Raw genomic sequence first — 21569 nt, 5'->3', positions numbered from 1 at the left:
GCGGACGGAGTCGCGGGCGAAAGCTAGTTATAATATAAATGGAAACTTCAGCGACCCAGCATTATTAAGGTATCTTACTAAAATAACTGGTCACATACAAATCAAGACAAACATAAATAATCTTCTTTGTTAGTAAAAGATTTTACGTTTGTTAAAGCTTTGTCCTTAAGTTGGCTCCATCCGTCTTGATCCGCCTTTTTAACTCACGTAAAAATTTTTCAAGTTTCTTTCACTAGCTTTTACTGCTTACGAGTTGCCGGTTTTTATGCGAGTAACTTTACATTGTTACCCTCATGATGTAAAAGATACGGAGTTTAGAAGCTTTTAGATCTTTTTAAGCTGTACCCGGATTTCTATCTAAATAACTTGTCTATTTTAAACTTTCTTACCTTTTTCCAAGACAAAGGTACGAAAGTAGTTGTGTCAACCTTATGTTTGCTATATCTTTATCATACTAATAACTATAAATGCGAAAATTTATGTGGATGTTTGTTAGAGTTTGTAGCCTAAATAACTGAAAGGATCTGGTTAAAATTCCGCAACGATGTAGAGGCCTGGAAGAATACATAGGCTACTTACTTGTTTTTTACCACGCGTACGGAGTCGTGGGCAAAAGTTTATGGCATAAACATGAGTAAAATGATTGTTGAAAGTTACTTAACTAATTAAAGATTGAAAATACTACCATTGTTTTACATTTAAAAACACTTATTAAACATATGAGCTTACGTCCGCAACGTAATCTGCATGAAATTATTAAAACAAAAAGTTACTTTGTATTCTTCCAAACTATCCTCTACATCTATTCCAAATTACATCAAAATCCATTCAGCCGTTATAGCTAAGATCTCCAACAAATCTATCCAAAATTTGTGCATTTATAATATTAGTAAATGTTAAGAAGTGAAATTACAATTATGTTCGAATTTCAAAAACATCTGATGCTTCGTAAAATACGCGAGATTTCTTGCTCCATATTTTTTAATAATGAAGATAAAACGCAACATTAATACAACAAGCAACACTAAAAGGCAACCACAATGTTGCGAAGTGTTTTCGCTCCGCGGCGAAAAAGCCCACTGAAAGTTAAAGCGTGGTAGGCATCATACAATTGCGGATGTTTACTCTACACATAAAAGCGTTTAACTTATAACGTTTTAAAAAAATAAAACCTTATAAATAATGTAAAAAATCCCTTTAAACTGCATAACTAATTTAAAAACATCATAATATATTTTTACATTCATATTTAAGTGGCTGTTGCTCGCGACTTTATCCACGTTAAATAAAAAAATATAGCCTATATTACTCACAGACATATTACCTTTCTAATGGTGAAAGAATGTTTAAAATCGGCCCAGTAGTTTTTGAGTTATTTCAATATTAGTACATGTAAAAATACAAATTATTCCACTTTTTAATATTAGTAGGTAAGGTTAAAAGATCTTAAAAATATATGAAGAATTATATTAAGAATAACTTTTATAGAGTAAACAACAATATACATAATTAAACTTTCTTTTCCTTTTAAATTAAAGACATTAATCCAAAAGCTTTTAAAAAAGGTGACAAAAATCACACGATAATTGTCTTGTTACTAGAAATATATTGTAAGTCTCAAAAAGTTTCAAAAAGAAAAGCAAGAATTCTTAGTAACGAATACAAACAGGATTTTAATGATGTACTACGTCTACTTGTAAAAAAGGGGACAGTCAGAATAAGAAAACTATTTGACGTCTGGAGTATCTTAAAGAGGTAGGCTCGAAAGATTATTATTAAAAATTTTAAACAAAGTAGTGCTAAGATTTGTATTAAAATATGATTTTGGGCAAAATGTTGGTATAAAAAGGTATATATTGTAAAATAGTGAATATAGTAATTATTAAGAGATTTCACGATTATGTGACTGTCACCCGCGACTCCATTCGCGTGGTATTAATAAAAACAAAAGTGAGTAGCCTATGTGTTCTTCCAGACTATGCATTACATTTATGCCAAATTTCATCGAGATGCAATTAGTCGTTAAAGCTACAAACTCTAACAAACATCCATTTAATAATTTATAGTTGATTTTATACAACTTTTAATGAGTTATGTATCATTATTGTTAAAAAGTTAAAAATCTTAGAGGCATATAATAAAATAATACCATTAAAAACATTGTCAGAGTTCCAATTCGTTTATACGAAAGGCCTTGTGATTAATTACACGGCCTTTTTCGCTGTAATTACGTCCTTTGTAACTTGACCCGGCCAACAGTGCACTTTAAACATTGTACAAGCCAACTGGTATGCCTTAAATACTGCGCCACGATGTTTTTCAAAATATGACGTAAACATATTAGCGTTTTTTCTTTGCAACGACAAACAGAATGCAGAATGCACTCTACGATATCAAATTGGATTGACTTGAAATTTCAAATTAAATTACACTGTCTTACTAACATTATAAACGCTGAAGTTAATAATGGATGGACGTTTGTTATAGTATCTAGCGTAAAGAGCTTAACGGATCTGGATGTAATTTGGCATAAATGTAGAATGTAGTCTGGAAGAACACATAGGCTTTTTGTTTTTATAACTTCACGCGGGTGGAGTCGCGGGCAAAAGCTAGCTTTAGATAATTATTATAACTTTTTAAAGTTTACTTCACTTAATTTACAGAGTATTAAAATTACTATAATCATAAAAACGCGTTTTCAGCGACATTAATTGCTCGCTTTTGTCTCCCCGCTACCCTCGAGTCTTATCAAAAGACAAAGGAAAGGTAATAGACTTCGTTTGCTAATGTTCCAAGGAGTTAATCAACTTCAATTGATGCAGAAGCGATAATGACTCGAAGTGAATCGACATTATCTAATCGATATATAACACCGTAAGCCTCTTCAAAAATTCCAATCCCTGTTATCACTTCACCAAGTCTCACAAAAAGTCGGCGTTCCGTAAGCCATCACAACTCGGTAACTCGTGTAATAAAACGAGAGAAGGCCTGCTATCTGAAAATCGAGGAATTATAAAATGGAATTCCATTCGAGCTTTAATTCAGATGGGAATAACATTCTACGTACCCCGCCTTCTCGGCTTAACTTCGGATAAGAAATGTATACGATCATTGATTTTTTTAATCCATAGTTAGTTGGATTTAACATGAAATTTACCAAGCAGAATACTTATCAAAAATTTGACATTTAAACGTTTGTAAATTCAATCAAACTTTCTTCCAACTCTTACAATCCGCAATAAAACTCTTTTACAATCCGTGCACACATAAATATACCAACAAAAGGGTCCCAAAGGTTGTGCTGGATGCATCAATAGAATTCCAGTCTCAATAAATCCTTTAAACAAATGTGCGGTGACAGATCAATAAACAGCGCCCCGCCAATGGCTCTCTGTTGGAAAATAAATAAGACACGGGAAGGCCGTTGTCAGAGATAGGTGAGATCCGCCGTAAAGCTTTCATACCCTCCATACTTTATAATGCTTTATCCTGAACGGCTATCCAAAATATATATCTATACTAATATAATAAAGCGTAGACACACACTACTTTGTGGCATAGGATGTCAGTAATTACAGCAGACTTTTGTTTAATAATTTCTTTAATAAAAAGCCCTACACTTACGATACGCTTTAGGATATTTCACGCTATTAAACTTAGTGGGTAAATAAATTGGAAAACCTTTGTGTGCGAAAGGGACCATAAACTACAAGCTGCCAACATTCAGGAAGCATGATTATTATGGTAACGGTAATGTGATTGTAATACCTATATGGTAAATGAAGTAAGAAACTAAAAAATAAAAAGCATTTACGCCAAGTAATCTAGTTGAATAAATTTATCTTTCACAAACATTTTCTTACAATTGTTACAAATTCTCCAAATGACAATGATTTCGCTACAGTAAAGAATAGACTTTGGTCTCTTACCAAATATTTATCAAAGAAAGCTAACAATGCTAAGTCTACCAGTACAGACTTATCTCCACGTATTACGTATGGCATTGCTGGTAACTTAAAGAATTCTGAAAAGACTCAAACGCTTCGTTTCGTTAGCGCCGCTTATAATCAGACATCCATATAATGGACTTGTCATATAAGATTGTATTGTCTAAATTTTTTCAGTAACTGTTAGGGCATGTCCTACCAAATTGTAAATTGTCAGATAACAAAACAAACCAAAGTGATGGAAATATCGGATTTTGTTACCTTCTCTGACAGTAACGTCATTTTTAAGCTACTTGAGCCATCTGCCAGTGGTGGGACAGGTCCTTAATGTTATAAAGGTTACAAATGCAGAATACTTGTTAGATTTGTTACATGAATTTGTGATTTCCCATAGTGGTCGAACATGCAGACGCACTCGATGTAAAAGTTTTTGTCTGTCTACAGTTTCATTACAATGATTCGACAGTTGTGATCTACGACTTGAAGCGGCGGCCGTTTATCAGAACTCACTAAGCAGTTATAGCTCGCTTAATGGCCAAACTTTTGTATGTCTAGCCCTGTTCAAATTTGCCGATTTTCGCTACGGATAACCCTTGTGTATTTATCGCTCTCCGCTATTGTTTGATTCGTCTTCGTTCCAATATTTGAACACCTTTAAAATTTGTTTTTATTTTGTTCGTCAGATCTATAACTTAAAACCAGACGAGTTGTCGCCCGCAAACTTCTTTAACCCAAATTTAGACCACCCGCTACGCTATTTTGACAACGCGGTTTAAAAAAAAAAGTAGCCTATAATATGCCTATTTATGTCAGCTACCTTCCAGTGAAAGTCCCGTCGAAATCGGCCCAGCCTTTTCGGAGACTGTACGGAACATACGCGGCTTGCGGACAAACAGACAAAAAAAATTTAATGCGATTTTCCCATCCCGAAATCTAGAATTATTCTTTTGATATTACAAACGGACAATACAATTTTATAATATGCACGTAAAGGGGATGTTAATTTTGTTATAAAGCTACGGTTTATCAAATAGTGGATCGTTAGAACAAATTACTAAGAGGCTCTGGATTGGTATTGACTTTAGTAGATATTTTTAGCCATTCTGACTCAATACCTACTTGACGTTGGAGAACTTGACTCTGTAAATTGTCTATCACTTAAGTTAAATGAAAAGTTATCTGCTTTGATTTTATTCTTATTAGATTTTCCCACTGATGAAATGGCCTAGTATAGATCTATCTAGAGTTGTAAACCGGCTTATATTAAGAAACATTTTAGCAACAATATTTAGTAACATGAATAAAAAGGTGAAAAGAATACAATATGGTACTATCTCTGTATAAACTTATATTTTAATGTCTAAAATATACACAATAAAATTATTTAAATGCTAACATTAGTTACTAAATATAATAAAGCGTAAACACACACTTCTTTGTGGCGTAATATGTCAGCTATCACAGCATATTTTTGAATAATTCTTTAATAAAAAACCCTTCACTTACGACACGCTTTAGGCTATATATTTTAACGCCATTAAACTTAGAAGGTAAAAAATTTGGAAAAAATTCATGTGGGAAAGGGACAGACTACAAGCTGCCAACATTAAAGAAGCAAAGGTAATTGAGAATTTGTCAAATGTGAACACTAAAATAAAGTTTTTATAATTTCATGCGGATGAAGCCGCACAGAACAGCTAGTATTTTAATAACTAAACAGGACATATTTAAAACATTAAATCACTCGCCAAATGAAATTCCCCAAAAACGAAATGCACATAAACTATAAAAAGACTATCATGTCTAAAACGGAATGCTAACATATTAACCGCAGCGGCGATTTCCAGTCGGAATTCGAGCATTAAACGGGATTTTCATATGTATTAAATCAACGCTTTTCAAACCTTTTAAATTGCAACTGGCCGTATCAAATAAATATTTATTACGTATACCCTTGGATCATTAACTTGGACAGTTAAAACATCAAGCGCCTGTCCCACCACTGGCTGAAAGAAACTCAGATAGCTTAAAAAAGACGTCACTGTCTGATAAGGTAACAAAATCCGATATTTCCATTGCATTTTTTTTACGTTCGATTGTTATCAGAAAATTTACAATTTGGTGGGACAGGTCCTAAATATAATAGAGTAAACGATTTTTCTTTTGTCTTATAATTTAAGTACAGTGTCTTTCTGTATTAAGGGCCGATTTACAGACTGCTCGAAGCTATCCAAACCGACAGCTGAAACACTCCATTTTTAAACCACTATTACATACAAAATGCAAATGTCGCTGCAAATTATACCTACTGTTAACTAGAACTAAATGTAAATACAATTCTTTTTACAAACAGTCTGAGGGTTTTTATTCTCATAAAAGTTTCATATGATTATTGAATATTCAAGTAAAAGGTTGGTTGGACATTATTAATAACCCAACATTATAACGGGGTATTCACCTCACTCTACTAAATTTTACTATTATATTAACAAATGTCACAGAACGATAACAATTTTAATAAAAACGTCGAAATGAAAAATTGAATAGTCAATAAACCAGTAGTTATAGTGTTTTTTTTTTATTAAGTTTGTATCCAAATAAATAAAATTAACAGTTTTCTATATATGTATAATAGAAGTTTATTTTTTCTGTAACATTTTTAGGCAGCAATAACCAAGATATTTCGGACGACACATCGAAATTTCATCGCGTCATTAAATATTTCTTCAATAAACGAAGCCTGTCATTTTCAATTAGCAACCTTGAAAGTAAACGATGACGTTGCTTTATTAAGAGTTGCTGTCACTTTGTTAATTAGCGAATCGATTTAACATGAATCTTAATTAATATTGAAAACTTTTAAAGATGAATGGTCCGTATAGATTAAAAAGTCAAAAAATTTTGCAAAAAAAATAAAAAAGATAATTCAAATTGTTTTCCACAGATTAAAACAATAATAACAAAACCCATTGACATCAATAAATGTGTAAATCGCAACTGCAACAATAAAAAACCACTGTCGTGTCAAAAAATATGAGAGAATTTGAATTTTCCATCAAACGCTTAGGCATTTAGTAATAAATTGAAAGGGTTATGATTGATGGCGCGTGGCTCGGACATTGATGTTACGTTACGAATAAAATTCATATCTGTATTGGGAACTATTGTCTGAAAACCATGTAAAAGCTTCCACACCCACGTACACTAATGGTACTTACAGACATATTAAGGTAAAAGACCCAGGTGCTGCTAGTGGCCCAGTAATTGTTATTTTTAAATTTGGTGCTTAGTAATGAAATATTTCATAAAAATGTAAAGCCTGTTAAAATCTATATTATAACTATCTATATTATATCTATAGATCTATATATCAATGTCAAGTTTTGTATCAAATTGCATTATCAATTACTAACGCAAGCAGTCTATCGCCTCTCAATTACTGATACATTTTGAGAGATTAGAAAAAAATTAAAAGGCCTGTTTTAAATAAAGGAATGAGACTTATTAAACTTAATAGGTTTTTAAACAAATATTTGTACTAGCATTGCAAGAAAATTGCGCTTTGTCGATATTAAACTGTCAATAACTGGTACATTTACCTTAAAATGTATATAAGCACAAAACCTATTAGCTAAGAAATCGACGTTCATTAATCGAAGACAATCAAACACATAAAGTCTATAAAACTGCAATTCTTTTCGTAATAGCGGAGAAAAATTCTGAAATTGTCTCTTTAAAATCTTTTTAAAAGAGACTCTGCGGATTTATCCATATAATTAAAAAGCTGGGAATTGAAAGGCGAGGGTAGACCGCGATGCGACGGCGACAGTAGCGTGTCTATGTGTTTACATTACTCATTTCCTTAACGACGCCTGAGGCATTGCATTACTTGATATTACGTGCTTTTTTACGGCGCCGTTCGAATGAAATTCCATTCGTAAGGGATGTGTTTTATTACGTCTTTATTCGCGAGTACCATTACGGTATTAGTTGTGATGCTTTCAAATTCTACTTTTTATTCGCTTATTTCACTTAGAAGCTATGACGTCATCAGCTGTTTAAAGTACACTGACAGTCGGAATGTTCAGTTAAAATTGTGCGTTAGACATTATCAATTGAATAGTACAGAAAATAAACGAATTGCGACATTTCTTTTAATCTAACCGGAAACGAAGTTTGTTACGGAATAAGCATGTGCAATCGCTAAGAAGCCTTAAATTCTTTAAACTTTTTACATGGATTAACCCACAACTTTCTAAGAATTGTGCTTACGTAAATCAATGAAATAAGCTAAAGTTACGCGTTGTGTAATTGTCTTAGAATGTACTCACGTTATAATTGTGAAATTTTTACTACCTTGTAAAAATTTGACAATAATTAACGGCGTCTTTAGAATATTAAATACAAAAAACGTACTAAAATAAATATATTTATTAATAACCGATTATTAGCTCTATTAAGAAACCATAATAATGTTTAATAGTTTTTTCTGTTTGTTCGTTTTGCAGACATCTATAAACGGATAGGTTTTAACACGGTTTCCAAAGCTATCGACTTTTTTAAGTCTGCCTTTATTGTAATTGAGACTGTATAGATATATGAGGTAAAAAAAAATTAAAGTCATGTTAAATAATATAGTATTAAATAAATTGACGATAAATTTAGAAAAATTTCATTTAAGATGTTTAATTTTATAATAATTGTACAATTTCCTTTAATAAGGTAGTTTCATTTGCAGGAATAATTGTGTACATTTAACAATTTTAAATTGTTTTTTTTAATAAGATAACCCGCTTCTTCAATTTTACTTATAAATTTAATATTGTACAAAATTAATAATCTATCGAGAGTATAAAAGAAAAAGCGCAGCAAATTATAATGAATCATGAAAACTGAGAATGTATAAACTAGTTTCTGATTTAATATATTTAAAACTTTATAATAAAACTTATCTGGCATATTAAGTTACCATACCTGATATGGGTGATTTGTATAAACTTAAGATGGGCTCTGATAGTAGGGGGCCGGCGGCCTCTGGAAAATAAAACACCCTTTAGAGCCCGACTCTTTCGTGTCATAAACAATCCTTGTCATGAAAGTCAGCCACGATCTTGATTTGTGGTTTTTTTACACTTATTTTTGTTATAAATTTAATTTAAATCGCATTTTATATTATTACATTTTACAAAAGATAGTTTTAGTTTAAATTTGGAGGTTTTTTAAAGAATTATTTATCCAAATAGTAACGATTCGTCATATTATAGCCATAAACTAAATTTAATTATTAAGTTTTATTATTACAACATGACGAAATTTAACTTCTGTATTTTATTGCATTTATTTAATCTTTTTATTTATGTATTTAAAGCCACATGTTACTGTTTATTTTATTTTTCTTTTATAAGTTTTGTAATTTATGTTTTATTCTTTTTTTGTGTTTTTTTGTATTGTCGACCGATAAAGAGTGTTTTATTTATTTATTTATTATTTTTCAGTAGCAATTTTTAATATTATTTTTTCATATCTTTCATCTTTAATATATCAATAACACTACAGACATAACAGTCAGCGCGTTCAACACAAAGAACATTTTATGTGGAATTATTTCCGCCACTTTGAGAGTAATTTCACATTTAAGTTTCCTAACTCGATCGCAAACGAACTCCCGACGTTTCTACAAGAATAATGTGAATCCAGTAAATGCAAGGGAACGCATTAATGCGGAGAAAAAGATTATCCTGGATGTAGCTTTTCTGATAATATCCATATTCAATTTATTTTTCATTTAATGGTTTTTAAATTAAAATTACAACATAGTTTTATTAAACTACAGACCCGTACCAGCTTGGGTTCAATGTATTAGAAACCGGTAAAAGTATTACTATTACCTACAATATATATTTTACATGTATTAAAATTAAAACTGTAGTTTAGTTTTAAAGATATAAGCATAAGGACAGACAGACAACGGGAAACAATTTTGTTTTATAATACGTAATGATGACAAAATCTTATTTGAATTTAAAAACATATAAATGTTAGATAATGTGGCCATCATTGTTTTAAAGTATTAGTAAATCTAGGTATGTAAAAAAGCGCTAAAACTGGCAACATCGATTTATACATCGGTATAATCCAACAAGGATATCTGTTCATGTGAGCATGGCTGCTGTCGAGGTGAGTACTGTCAAAAATAAAATCTACATAGACATATAAAATGGCACAGAATAATCTTCATATGACAGGTACAGTACGAAAAACACCTTGTGATAAATTTTAGATATTGACAGGTGTACGAGTTTGAGCTGTCAAAATTTATTTTGACGGGGCCGGATAACCTTATCGGTCTATATTCATAACATATTCCGCTTTTTATGATCTCTTAGAAACTTCTTTACAAATTAACTCCAGAACAAACTAAAAACTATGTCAAATTGGTAGCCGATACATCTAAGACATGTCAACTTCTTAAACTAAATTAATTAGTCGAGACATAATTCATTCTGAAGCGTTGTGCGGTTGCGTCTCTTGATTTATTATCTGTGTTGACACTACGAGTATTTTTAAATTCTTTTTACTGTGACGTCGGCGATTTATTTCTGGCAAATTCCCGGAATCGCGGGACATTAATATTTTGAGTGCAATATTTTGTTACATTCAAAAACAAAAGACGTTCAACCTTTTTTAATTTATTTTTTAAAAAATGGTTTTTAAAATATTTAATTATCCATTTGTTAGGTTAAATTAAAATTGTTTAAATTTACTTTAATTAATTAATGTAGTTTAAAATCGTTAAAAGTTTTTAAATATTGATTTTCTTTCATACGTAATGTAGACATGTCACGTTTGCCGCCAAAGGGCTCTTAAAGGTCACAAGCCAACCGTCTACGGTATTTAGTTATGCAATATTTTGATTAGAAATGCGCAATTTTACATCACATGCAATTAATTAAAGCCAGTGTTTATTCAAAGATAATTTTTACTCCATAATTATGTCGCGCCTACATAATTTGTCAACACGACGTTCACTGCAAAGGTATTTTCTATTACATCTGAAAATAATGGCTTCATTTGCATGACTCATAAGTCACACCTGGGAAATTTCAAAGCATAGAGGTCGAAGTAAAGCATTCCCTTACATTTATTATGTAAGTAAATAATAATGCGGTTAAAACTATTTCAACACTCTTTTGTTTTTGTTCATGTTTGTTTTTGTTTTGGTTTTCAAAGTCGTATTTTGTTTGATTTTCTAGCATGTTAATATGTTAGTGTTGGCTGCCGTCAAAATACATCATTAAAACTGAATGCCCTTATCAATCCTTACACTCCCGGCTTGTTTGAATGTTTCCAACAATGAGGAGATTAACGTCTCGTTGTTTGTGTGTGTTTGTGACTTCAGATTTTATTAAATTGTGTAACCTATTTGTTTATTTATAAAAGATTTTTAATTTTATTTATTTGTAATTTAATGATTATTATTTGTTTTTTTCGTTGGCTGACTTTCACGGCAAGTTAAGCGTATCGCAAACTCACCTCCGCAAATCAAAGACATCGCTGATGTTTTTATAAAAACTCGGGTCTCAAATTATCTAGATACCTAACCCTAACTCTAGCTAGCGCGTCTATTATTTTTAATACACTTATAAGCTTCCCTACAATACTTTTTAAACTCTATTTAAAGGCGAGAAGGCAATGGAATATTAAACTTTGTACTGCGATGTTTATCGTATTTCTATACTATTAATAATTACAGTAAAAATGGCACTAAAAAGACACGCTTTTATTTAAATCGTTGCGATGTCAGTTTCACAATACACTGAGAAAATTAATACATCAAAATTCGAACTAAATACACCGAGCGGTCGGAGGACGCGTGTTATCATAAACGAGGGATCATAGTGTTTACGCGATGTAACCGCGATGTACCCGCGATGTACCCGCGTGGTGCCGGTGGGGTGCGTGGCGCGGCCGTCGGGCACGACTGGCGTTGGCCGCTCGCCGCTCGCCGGCCGCGACACACGGCCGCCGCGGTTGCCGCGCCAGCACGCATGCGCACAACCACGGCGCCTGCGCCCAACACGCACACGTGCCACGAACGCGCCACTTATCAAAACTTCAAATTTAGCAAGTTTAGTTTTGTATAACATGGGATTGTTATGTCTAACGCTAAACTGTGTCACATCCGATGTTTACATGGCTTTACGGTTAGGGGAAAGCTTCCTGACCGAAGTTTAGCGGAATTATAGGAGCTTGCTCGCGACAGTTTTAAAATAGATTTTTGTGATTTTTAATTTAGTAAATGAATAATGAGCGCAGTAACCTTTCCGTATAAAATTTCCAATAAACAGTGTTATAAGTCCGACGAACCAATGAAAGAAATCCGTTTTATCAGATGTTTGTAAACAGCTTTTATAATCTGTTTGGGTTACGTTTCTGTGGTTGTCATTGATAGATGACAACGCTATTATTAGTCTTCGGAAATGACTTACATTTCTCGAGTTTTGTTCTTTCGCTTTCAGTTCTATTTATTGAAAGTTTTAAAACATCTGTTCTAAATAATTTATACTTCATTATAAAAAAAAAAACAGTTTATTGGAAATCAATTTTCCGATATCGACACACTTTACTAAGAAGTAACTTAATAATGATTGACTGAAGCGAGGGAAGCTTGAGCCGTGCAGCCAATCAAATCAAGGGCAGTCGCTACAGCTGTAATTGCGGCCCTAATCTCTACTTTGCGATATGTACTATGTACTTTGTACTATGAGTTATTTGTATATGTACATAACATTAGAATAGGAAACGCTTACAATTACAATTGTATTTGAAACATAAATAAGATACGTAAACTAATGAACATTAATACATTTTCTGTTATTTACAATTTCTAATAAAATCTACAAACTACTATTATAATTGCGAAAGTTTGTTTGAATAGATGTTTGTTATTAAGTAATTCCAAAACAGGTGCATAGATTTCGGGGAAATTTGACACAGAAGTCGAACTTAGCCTGGAAGAACACGTAGGCTACATTTTTTAATACCGGGCGGACGAAGTTGAGGACAGAAGCGACAAAAATATGCCCATTTTAAATAGTAATATTTTAAACACAAAAAAAAATGTATTGACTAAAATGTTTCTTATATCTTGGAGGTGTTTAGTTTATCAGTTTTAAAGTGCCTAAGTTAAGAGCACCCAAGTTATTTTATTTAGTATCTGAATTAGTTACACATAATTAAATCTACTAGAAGAATTTACATTTATCTTTTATAGACGGGTCGATGTCACTGTTCTCAAATACTTTACAAAGATTAACCGTAATTCGGAATTCTTACGATAATTATATTTCTTAAGTGACCTCTTCAATCAATGTTGGACACAAGCTCCTGGGAAACTCCATTCAAACAAACTTAAAGAACAGTTTAAACGATCTCACTGATTAGTTGCTCGAAATAGACGACTTTCTCGAACTGCGTTGCAATTACATTCCTGTTTCGACTTATTTTCGCAACGTGGTAGAAAACTTTAATGAATTTAAACTACATATTAAAGATGCGAAAAATATATTTCGTTTTACTGTTTTTTATACTATAAAAGCGTTCACACCTTAAACTAAACTATCGCACAACTGTTTAGTCTCGCTTTGATTCTTTTGAGCTAATATGGAGGTGCGAACACTACTCGATTTTTAGTTGTGCAACTAAACAGTTTAATTAGCTGCAAAACATTCGACAATCGTTTGCGATACTTTAGTCAAATGTGTGCGCCCGATCTAAAGTGACTAAAGCAATAGCAGCTACTGGAATTCATCAAAATAGTGAAGCGTGCCCGTTACATCTTTAATCAACGGCGGAGGGGACAGAAATAGTTTTTCCCTTCCAAATCCACTCACAGGTAAGAGAATGAATATACAACCTAAAATTATATATTACTAGCTTTCGCTCGCGACTCCATCCGCGTGGAATTAACAAACAAAAGTGTAGCCTATCTGTTCTTTCAGACTATCCTCTACGTCTATGTTAAATTTCATTGCGATCCGTCTAGCCGTTTACGCTACAATATCTAACAAACATCCATCTAAACTTTCACATTTATAATATTAGTAAGATTAGTTAGATACATGTCTACTTTCAACGGTTTTAGTAGAGTGAAATTAATTACGGACGTCACTATCTCCGTGTACAGTGCACTTAAGACTAATCAGGATGTATAGGCGCGCTGAGGGAACTACGCTTGGATTATCTTCTAATCTCATTTCAAAGCGACTGTACCTCTGTACGTACATGTTTGTGGACTGTAGGTGATATTATATAACTGATAATGGATAAACAAATGAATACAAGAATTTAATATTTCAACAAGAATGTTATAATTCGATTTTCACATTACTAAGCATAGAGCCTGTCCTACTGGCTGATAGAGGTTCAGATAGCTTAAAAATGACGCCACAGATAAGGGAACAAAATCCGATAATTTTAAAACATATTTCACACGTTGGATTGTTATCACACAGTTTACAATTTGGTAGGATAGGCCTTTAATGTTGACTTTAAAAATGTAACAAAGTATCTATTTTTAAACTTAACATAACAATCACTATTATTTTAGATGTAAAATTAAGTTAGTCGAAATATAATTCGTTAAAAGTATTTCTTGTAAATAAAATGAAAGCGTATAACTTGTAAAAACAGGTGAAAAGCAGAATATTCGCACAAAAGCTACAAACTCGCATAGTTTTAAACTTTGAAAGAAGATTTCATTTCGTTAACGTGGAATTCTCAAATGATAAACTTTAATTGGATTCAAAAAGTAGATTTCAATTAAAGTTTATCGTAAGAAACTTTTTCATTTAACAATTTCATTAATTTATAACTACAGCTCATACTAAAGTTTTGTAATAACTCGTTAAGGTTCAAAATTAAAAAGCAAAGATCTTATAACTTAGAGGTTAATGTCTCACGCGCTAATATAAGGTTACAGTTACTATACATATACATTAAAGGTCTTTCCCACCACTGGCTGATAGAGGCTCAGATAGCTTAAAAATAACAAACATCAGATATTTCCATCACATATTTTACACGTTCGATTGTTATCAGATAATTTGCAATTTAGTGGGACAGCCCTCTAGACTTCTATTATTGAATTATAAGGGCTTGTCCCACCACTGGCTGATAAAGGCTCAGATAGCTAATGACGTCACTGTCAGAGATAGGGTAACAAAATCCGATATTTCTATCACACAGTTACACGTTGGATTGTTATCAGAAAATTTACAATTTGGTGGGACAGGCCCTAAGAAACGTAACGCATAGTATGATTTATAGTCGGTATAAGTCGCTAAAATAATAATATATTTCGCCAAATTAGCGATATGACAGCTGTCCATATGTAAATGGGTTGACTGCCTTTAATCGTTAAAGATGACGCACATAATTAAGACATTTCCCCTTTGTTCGTCCCCTACCAATAACACTTCCTTTTCCCTTCCATTTAGATACATTGTGGAAATTGAAAGGGGACTAACACTACGCCTTCTGAGGCGTATATAGCACAAAAAACGCCTAGTTACTTCCACTAAATGTCTGTGTCCAGTGAGGTCGTGGCACCAGGCAAATCGACACGTGTATAGATGTTAAAGCGGTCTCTACCACTGTTACGATTAGACTATAGGGGATGATTAAAGAGCAGTAACATCAGGGTATTATTACGTCTGAATAACAAATCATAAAGTATCTTGGCAATATTCTTGTATAAATTTAATACGTAGATAAAAAGAGTGGTGTTTTACATACGAAATAGATTCATTTAACTCTATTCACGTGAAGCTGTCGGCGTCAATTCATCTTGTTAGTGAAATATGACACGTTTCCACTGGCCCTTAGGATAGTTTGAGAATAGACGCAGTAAATTGTGATTATAGCGTTGGATGTAGGCCAGAAACATTGCCGCTACTTCACGGCATAAACTTTGAATGTCAATGCTGTTATAGAATTTTCACCTACGGAATATTACACGATAGTGTAATAAAGTGTGTTATAAATTTGGTACCTATATTGAATATTCCAATAAAGATGTAACATATATCGTCACCTAAGATAATTGGACACTAAGAGAGTCCTTAGTTCTGTATTTCCAATGCTAAGTCTACAATTATTTAGGAGATTTAGGGCCTGTCCCACCACTAGCTGATAGAGGCTCAGATAGCTTAAAAATGACGTCACAACATAATCCGATATTTCCATCACATATTTTACACGTTAGATTGATATTAGATAACTCACAATTTGGTGGGACAGGCCCTTAACTTCTGCCGGAAAAAAATCATCCTGTATATATGTTAACTAGAAAAAACATCTCTGTCATTACCGATAATGGATTTGTAAAAAAAGTCGTCAGCAACAATGTCCCATAAAAATAAACAAAAGAATCCGAATATCGAGGTATCGATTCTTGGTGAAATTTTCATTTCAGTAATGTTCCAGTTCTGTAGGCGGGCGGTGACGTCATTTATCTGCTTAGATGGAATGCACGGCCGTGTGAGCAATCATTTTCGTTCAGTTGAGCAGAAAACTTGGCGAGAACTTTTTTACACGATTTTTTTGTTCGTACAAAACTGACACCGGCCTTTGAACCGACCTATTCACTTGTTAACGTATTAGCAACTTTTAAAAACGTCCAACACAATATTGTTCGCGATATAAAAACGACTATCAAAAGATTTGTGAAAAAATTTGGACTATAACTGACGAAAGCGTTATGTTTTTTTCTACAAATTTTTATGTACAACTTATTAGTGAAAGTTATTTGTTTTAATAAATTAATATTAAGAGTAAAAAGTCTAAAAATTTAAAGAGAAATATTGTCTACCCTTTTCTTGGTAGTGTATCTGTAGAGATACATCAATTTTTTTTCCTAAACACTTTGGGTCATCAAGGTTAAGTGCTATGAATATTATTTTGATATTCGAAAAAATAAAATTCTGCAAAGTTAAGGGTTAAAATCTATGGTGACAAATTGACAAAGTCATGAACTATAGCTAGTATAGAATAAGATAGGAAGAGAAAGTATATAAAATGGGTCACGTTTTGAACCGTCACGTGACTGCTTTGAAAATGAATATAAACTCATGATTCATTCATGACTCAGCATTATTTATCCTTCGTCCTTTACCCTATCGCTGCTTGGTGCATTAAAGGTACCTAAAATAATACTCCATTTGTTAACATTATTTTAATCTGAAGTAACAAAAAAATCTGTAAAAAAAAGTCTGAGATAATTTCAAAAGTAACGAGGAAATATTAACAATTTTTTATTAACAAATTTCTTTCCAAATTCCTCCATTTACAATTTTAATAACCAATATCCTTGAGAAGTCTAGGTACAATCGCGAAAATCCGCGGTGTTCCACTTAAAGAAAATCTTTCAAGTGATTGTAGCTTTAAAAATTAAAACCGCCAGTGTCTCCAACTGTCCGTAGCAAAGAATTTTAGTCATCCTCTATCAAAAACAATTGAATAAAAGCAATCGTATGCTTAAACCCTTCAAAAAACCTCAAATCACACGTCGTAATTCATTACACTCCTACATCATTACTACAAACAAATGAAGGTAACTCTGAACCACATACAAAAACAATTCGACCGTAACTGGAAACAAGATACAAAAAAAACACCTCGGGGGCGACAAATTTTTCACTTGCCACGAAAACTCGGTTTGCGTGCGACTGTAAATAAAGAGCTCGACCGTAGCGTCAAAAAAGTTGTAAAAAACGTACTAATGTTTTTGCCATCCTTACATGAGCGCAGTTGTTGCAGATATGAGGTACAAAAAACCGTGTAAACGTTTTAAAGCGTACGAAATAGTAATTAAAAAACCAACGCTCGTTCAGTAAATAGATAATTTTAATTGAAAACTAAGTAGGTTTTCGAAGAAATTAATCTTACTATCTCTCTAATATTATAAGTGCGAAAGTTTAGATGTATGAATGGATGTTTGTTAGAGTTTGTAGCCTAAACGGCTGAACAGATCTCGATGAAATTGTAGAGGATAGCCTGAACACATATGCTACTAAATTTTGTTTTTTTAATTCCACGCGGACGGAGTCGCGGGCGAAAGCTAGTTTTCTTAATAAATGATGCTTTCATCTATGTATGCATCATTATGTATGCAAAGATGGATGGATGTTTGTTAGTTTGTAACCTAAATTGCTGAACGGATTTCCATTAAATTTCGCATAGATGTAGAGGATAGTGTGGAAGAACATATAGTCTACTCACCTTTGTTTTTTTATATCGAGGACGGAGTCGCGGGCGAAACATAGTTATCAATATCAGAGGCCCACTTCTAATTACAACGTTTAAAGCTTGTTGTTACTTTTAAATACGTAAAATTATAGAGAAATCAGTTGAAATCTACAAAATATCCATCCAAAATCTACGTCACAATATTATACATATCGTTAATCTGTAGGCGTTTCATGTTATTCCACTGGCGATAGTAATTTAAAACGCACGGTTTTAATTAAAACACTCGATTGGTTTTTCCGATTACCGCGTAACGGTTCGCGCTCCGATGCCTCTGCGAATTAAAGTAATTGACCGCTGTTAAAACCCAAATAGAATATACAAACACGTTTAAACTAAATTGCCAGGTAAGCTTTCAATAGTATGCGGCTGTTAAACGTCAATGCTTTTTAAAATCGCTACAAGTAACGTGGAAACGACCCTTTAGTCTATTAACCGGACATACTTCTACATAAAGAAATCCTTAATCTAGGTTTTTTTATAACATAAGGTAGTAAACGAGCAAGCGACCACCTGAATCCGCCAAAATGGCGAAGCGACCGCTGCCCATAGACATCTGCAATTGCGATGCGTTGCCTACCCTTATCCGACAGGGGAGGAGGCGCACTTAAAGAGAATATCTCCCCTTCCTATGTATCTCCTCCTCCTTCAAATCCACTTCCTCACATTCTCTCCTTATAAGAAAAGGATGGTAAAGAGAAAGGGACCTAAATTAGGCCTCCGGTTAAAAATCGATGCTTTACTATTCATTTTTTTTCTAGCCAGTTCTAACTGACCTTGTAGATCTAATCTGCAAGTTGATTTTTTTTTGCTTGAATTAAAAAAAATGACAAAGCACGTATAAAATAAAGTATAAGTTAGTAAAAGTAGTTTGTACTAATTGCTATCAGTGAGTTTTGCAGCGTGCGTTTAACAGACGTTCCGCCTTTTACCCACAAGAGACAGCTTGATTTAGTGCCGCTGTTATGGCGAATGGAACGTTGTAGTTCATATTCTTACGTAATACGTTATAAGGGAAATAATTACGCTACATTAGAACGGATGCTTTTACGTAACAGTGAATTAGAACGCGGGTAATATTGTTTACTTCGCTTAGAATGATCATACTTCATACCTAATATTATAAATGCGAAAGTTTAGATGGATGGATGGATGTTTGTTACAGTTTGTAGCCAAAACGACTAAACGGATCTCGATGAAATTTGGCATAGATGTAGAGAATAGTCTGGAAAAACACATAGGCTACTCACATTTTGTTTTTAATTCAACGCGGACAGAATCGCGATCGAACACTAGTTAAATATACTATAAATGAAAATATACTGACACGCACTGTATTGCGTAAAACGTATCTAATAAGGTTCTCAGAACATGAATTTTCCTAACCTATGAATGCTTTATTGCTTAATTTTAATGGACTTTCTGTCTAATGGACTGACGGGAATTACTTAAATACTCATTAATATGAAAATTATTAAATACAATGCAATAAATTATTACATTTATCATACCTGCATAAAATCTGTCTATTTTATTAAATATTAATAATATAATTCTATGTAAAATATCACCAATCTCCGGATGCATTTGTATTTAAATTTCCGTAGTGTAATATTTTCTAAATAATCCCTTATAAAAGTCTCGTTGAAATTTTTAATTCACATAATGCGGCTTCCATATTTAGCATTGCAATGGAGTAACGTGATGACGCACGCTACCAAATGAGTTATGTTTTTTATTGTTCCCGTCGCCTACTCTTGCAGCGACCTATGCATAAAAAGCGTTCATTTACAGTAATGCTGAATAATTTTTATTTAATTATAATCTAGGATAAAGATTATTTATTATTTAATTTTATTATTGCTTCATATTATAAATAAAAATGTTAGCACAAAAATTGCCAAGAAATTGAAGAGACAGTCTTTATCTAAATAAAAAGTTATACGAGCGTATACCCATTTTTCATGAACCCTAATTAAAACATTGTGACTTCCGGAAGGGTAAGGATTCGAGTAAACAATTAAAGGTCGTTTTAACGATTTTACGTAACTGAAGTCATTTCCGTACCCCTTTTATGGCGGCCCTTGAATATGAAATGTCTTAATATGGGGTGCCTGCCGGGCTTTGGAAACGATCTTATAATTTGTACACATAAATATTGGAAACCTTTATTAAGAAAGTCGGGAAGAACCTTGACAAAATACAATACGTATACAAAACTTATTGTTTTAATAATAATTGTGATAGCAATATTGTCTTGTATACGTGTTTCGATAAATATTAGTTTGAAGGCTACTAGTGCCCTGGGTTAACGACGCCCTCTAGGTTATGAGACTGTGTAACTCATAGACCTGTGACGCCCCTTTTTGCCCAGTGCCCTGGGCGGTCACCCACTCACGCCCTACCCGGTCCTGGTATGTAAATCCACGGTGAATGTGCGCTGTCGAACATGTCACAAACAGCTTCATTATTCCAACGCGACGAGAATAAATTAAAGGTCACGAAGTGAGAGAAGAAATGTCACTTGGCAGACGTTTTCTCAATACCGAGGCAGAAACGCTATATTAATTCAATTTAATTCATTTATTCAGCAAATAGGCCGCCAGGGCCAATAAAAATTGGACTTTCCGACGTTTCCTTAACGACTTTGGATGAGAAGTTACGGAAAGAAAAATTCATTTAAATATTTTTCTCGCCGCTTTCGAAATTTGTTTGTCTGATAACAAGCAAATTTAAAAAGTCCAAATCGTGATACACAAACTACTGTGCAACCGAAATTTATGTTATTTAAAATTGGTTTAATTACTGTCAACCAGAAATCATAAAATCAAACCAGATTATTCCTCTTTAAATTCCTTTAATCAATAAAACTTTGTTTAATTAATCTATACAAAAAAAAAAATCCGGGATAATTTGTAACAAAACGATGATCATGCGTTGTAGACCCTGTGAAATAATTAAAAATCTGCTTACCCTTGTGCATGCCGGTGTGTTTGTCTTTCAGCACCGTTAACTCATAGATCTTGCCGAACTCTTCGAACATTGGCCGGAGATCATTCTCCTCCAGATGCCTCGGGATCTGACCAATGAACAGTTTAACAGCGTCTTTACCAGCCCCCGGCGGCGCTCCCGTTCTCTCCGAAGGTGTCTGAGGGGGAGGGGTGGATGGCTTCTCTTCGGAAACATTGTGCACTGGTGTAGGAGGACTCGAGCTGACTGTGGACGCTTGCCGCGAGTGGTCCGGTATGATCAACTGGTTGTGCATAAAGGCCGGGAACAGCAGAGCCGGGTTGCACAGGCTCGCTCCTACTAACA

General features: G+C 33.3%; 1 protein-coding gene across 1 annotated transcript in view; it reads right to left on the bottom strand.

Moving 5' to 3' along the window:
- Window positions 1–21519, bottom strand: part of LOC106106380 (CUGBP Elav-like family member 5) — a 48371-nt gene extending 26852 nt beyond the window's left edge. The window contains exon 1 of the mRNA XM_013286957.1: window positions 21228–21519. Within this exon, the coding sequence (XP_013142411.1) occupies window positions 21228–21519 (292 nt within the window). The remainder of the gene's footprint in view (window positions 1–21227) is intronic.
- Between the last annotated feature and the right edge of the window lie 50 nt (window positions 21520–21569).

Source organism: Papilio polytes, unplaced genomic scaffold (genome assembly GCF_000836215.1).
Source record: "Papilio polytes unplaced genomic scaffold, Ppol_1.0 DF822178.1, whole genome shotgun sequence".
In the NCBI taxonomy this organism is placed as follows: Eukaryota; Metazoa; Arthropoda; class Insecta; order Lepidoptera; family Papilionidae; genus Papilio; species Papilio polytes.
Note: the sequence above shows the minus strand (reverse complement) of the source record. Positions and strands in the feature narration are given on the sequence as shown.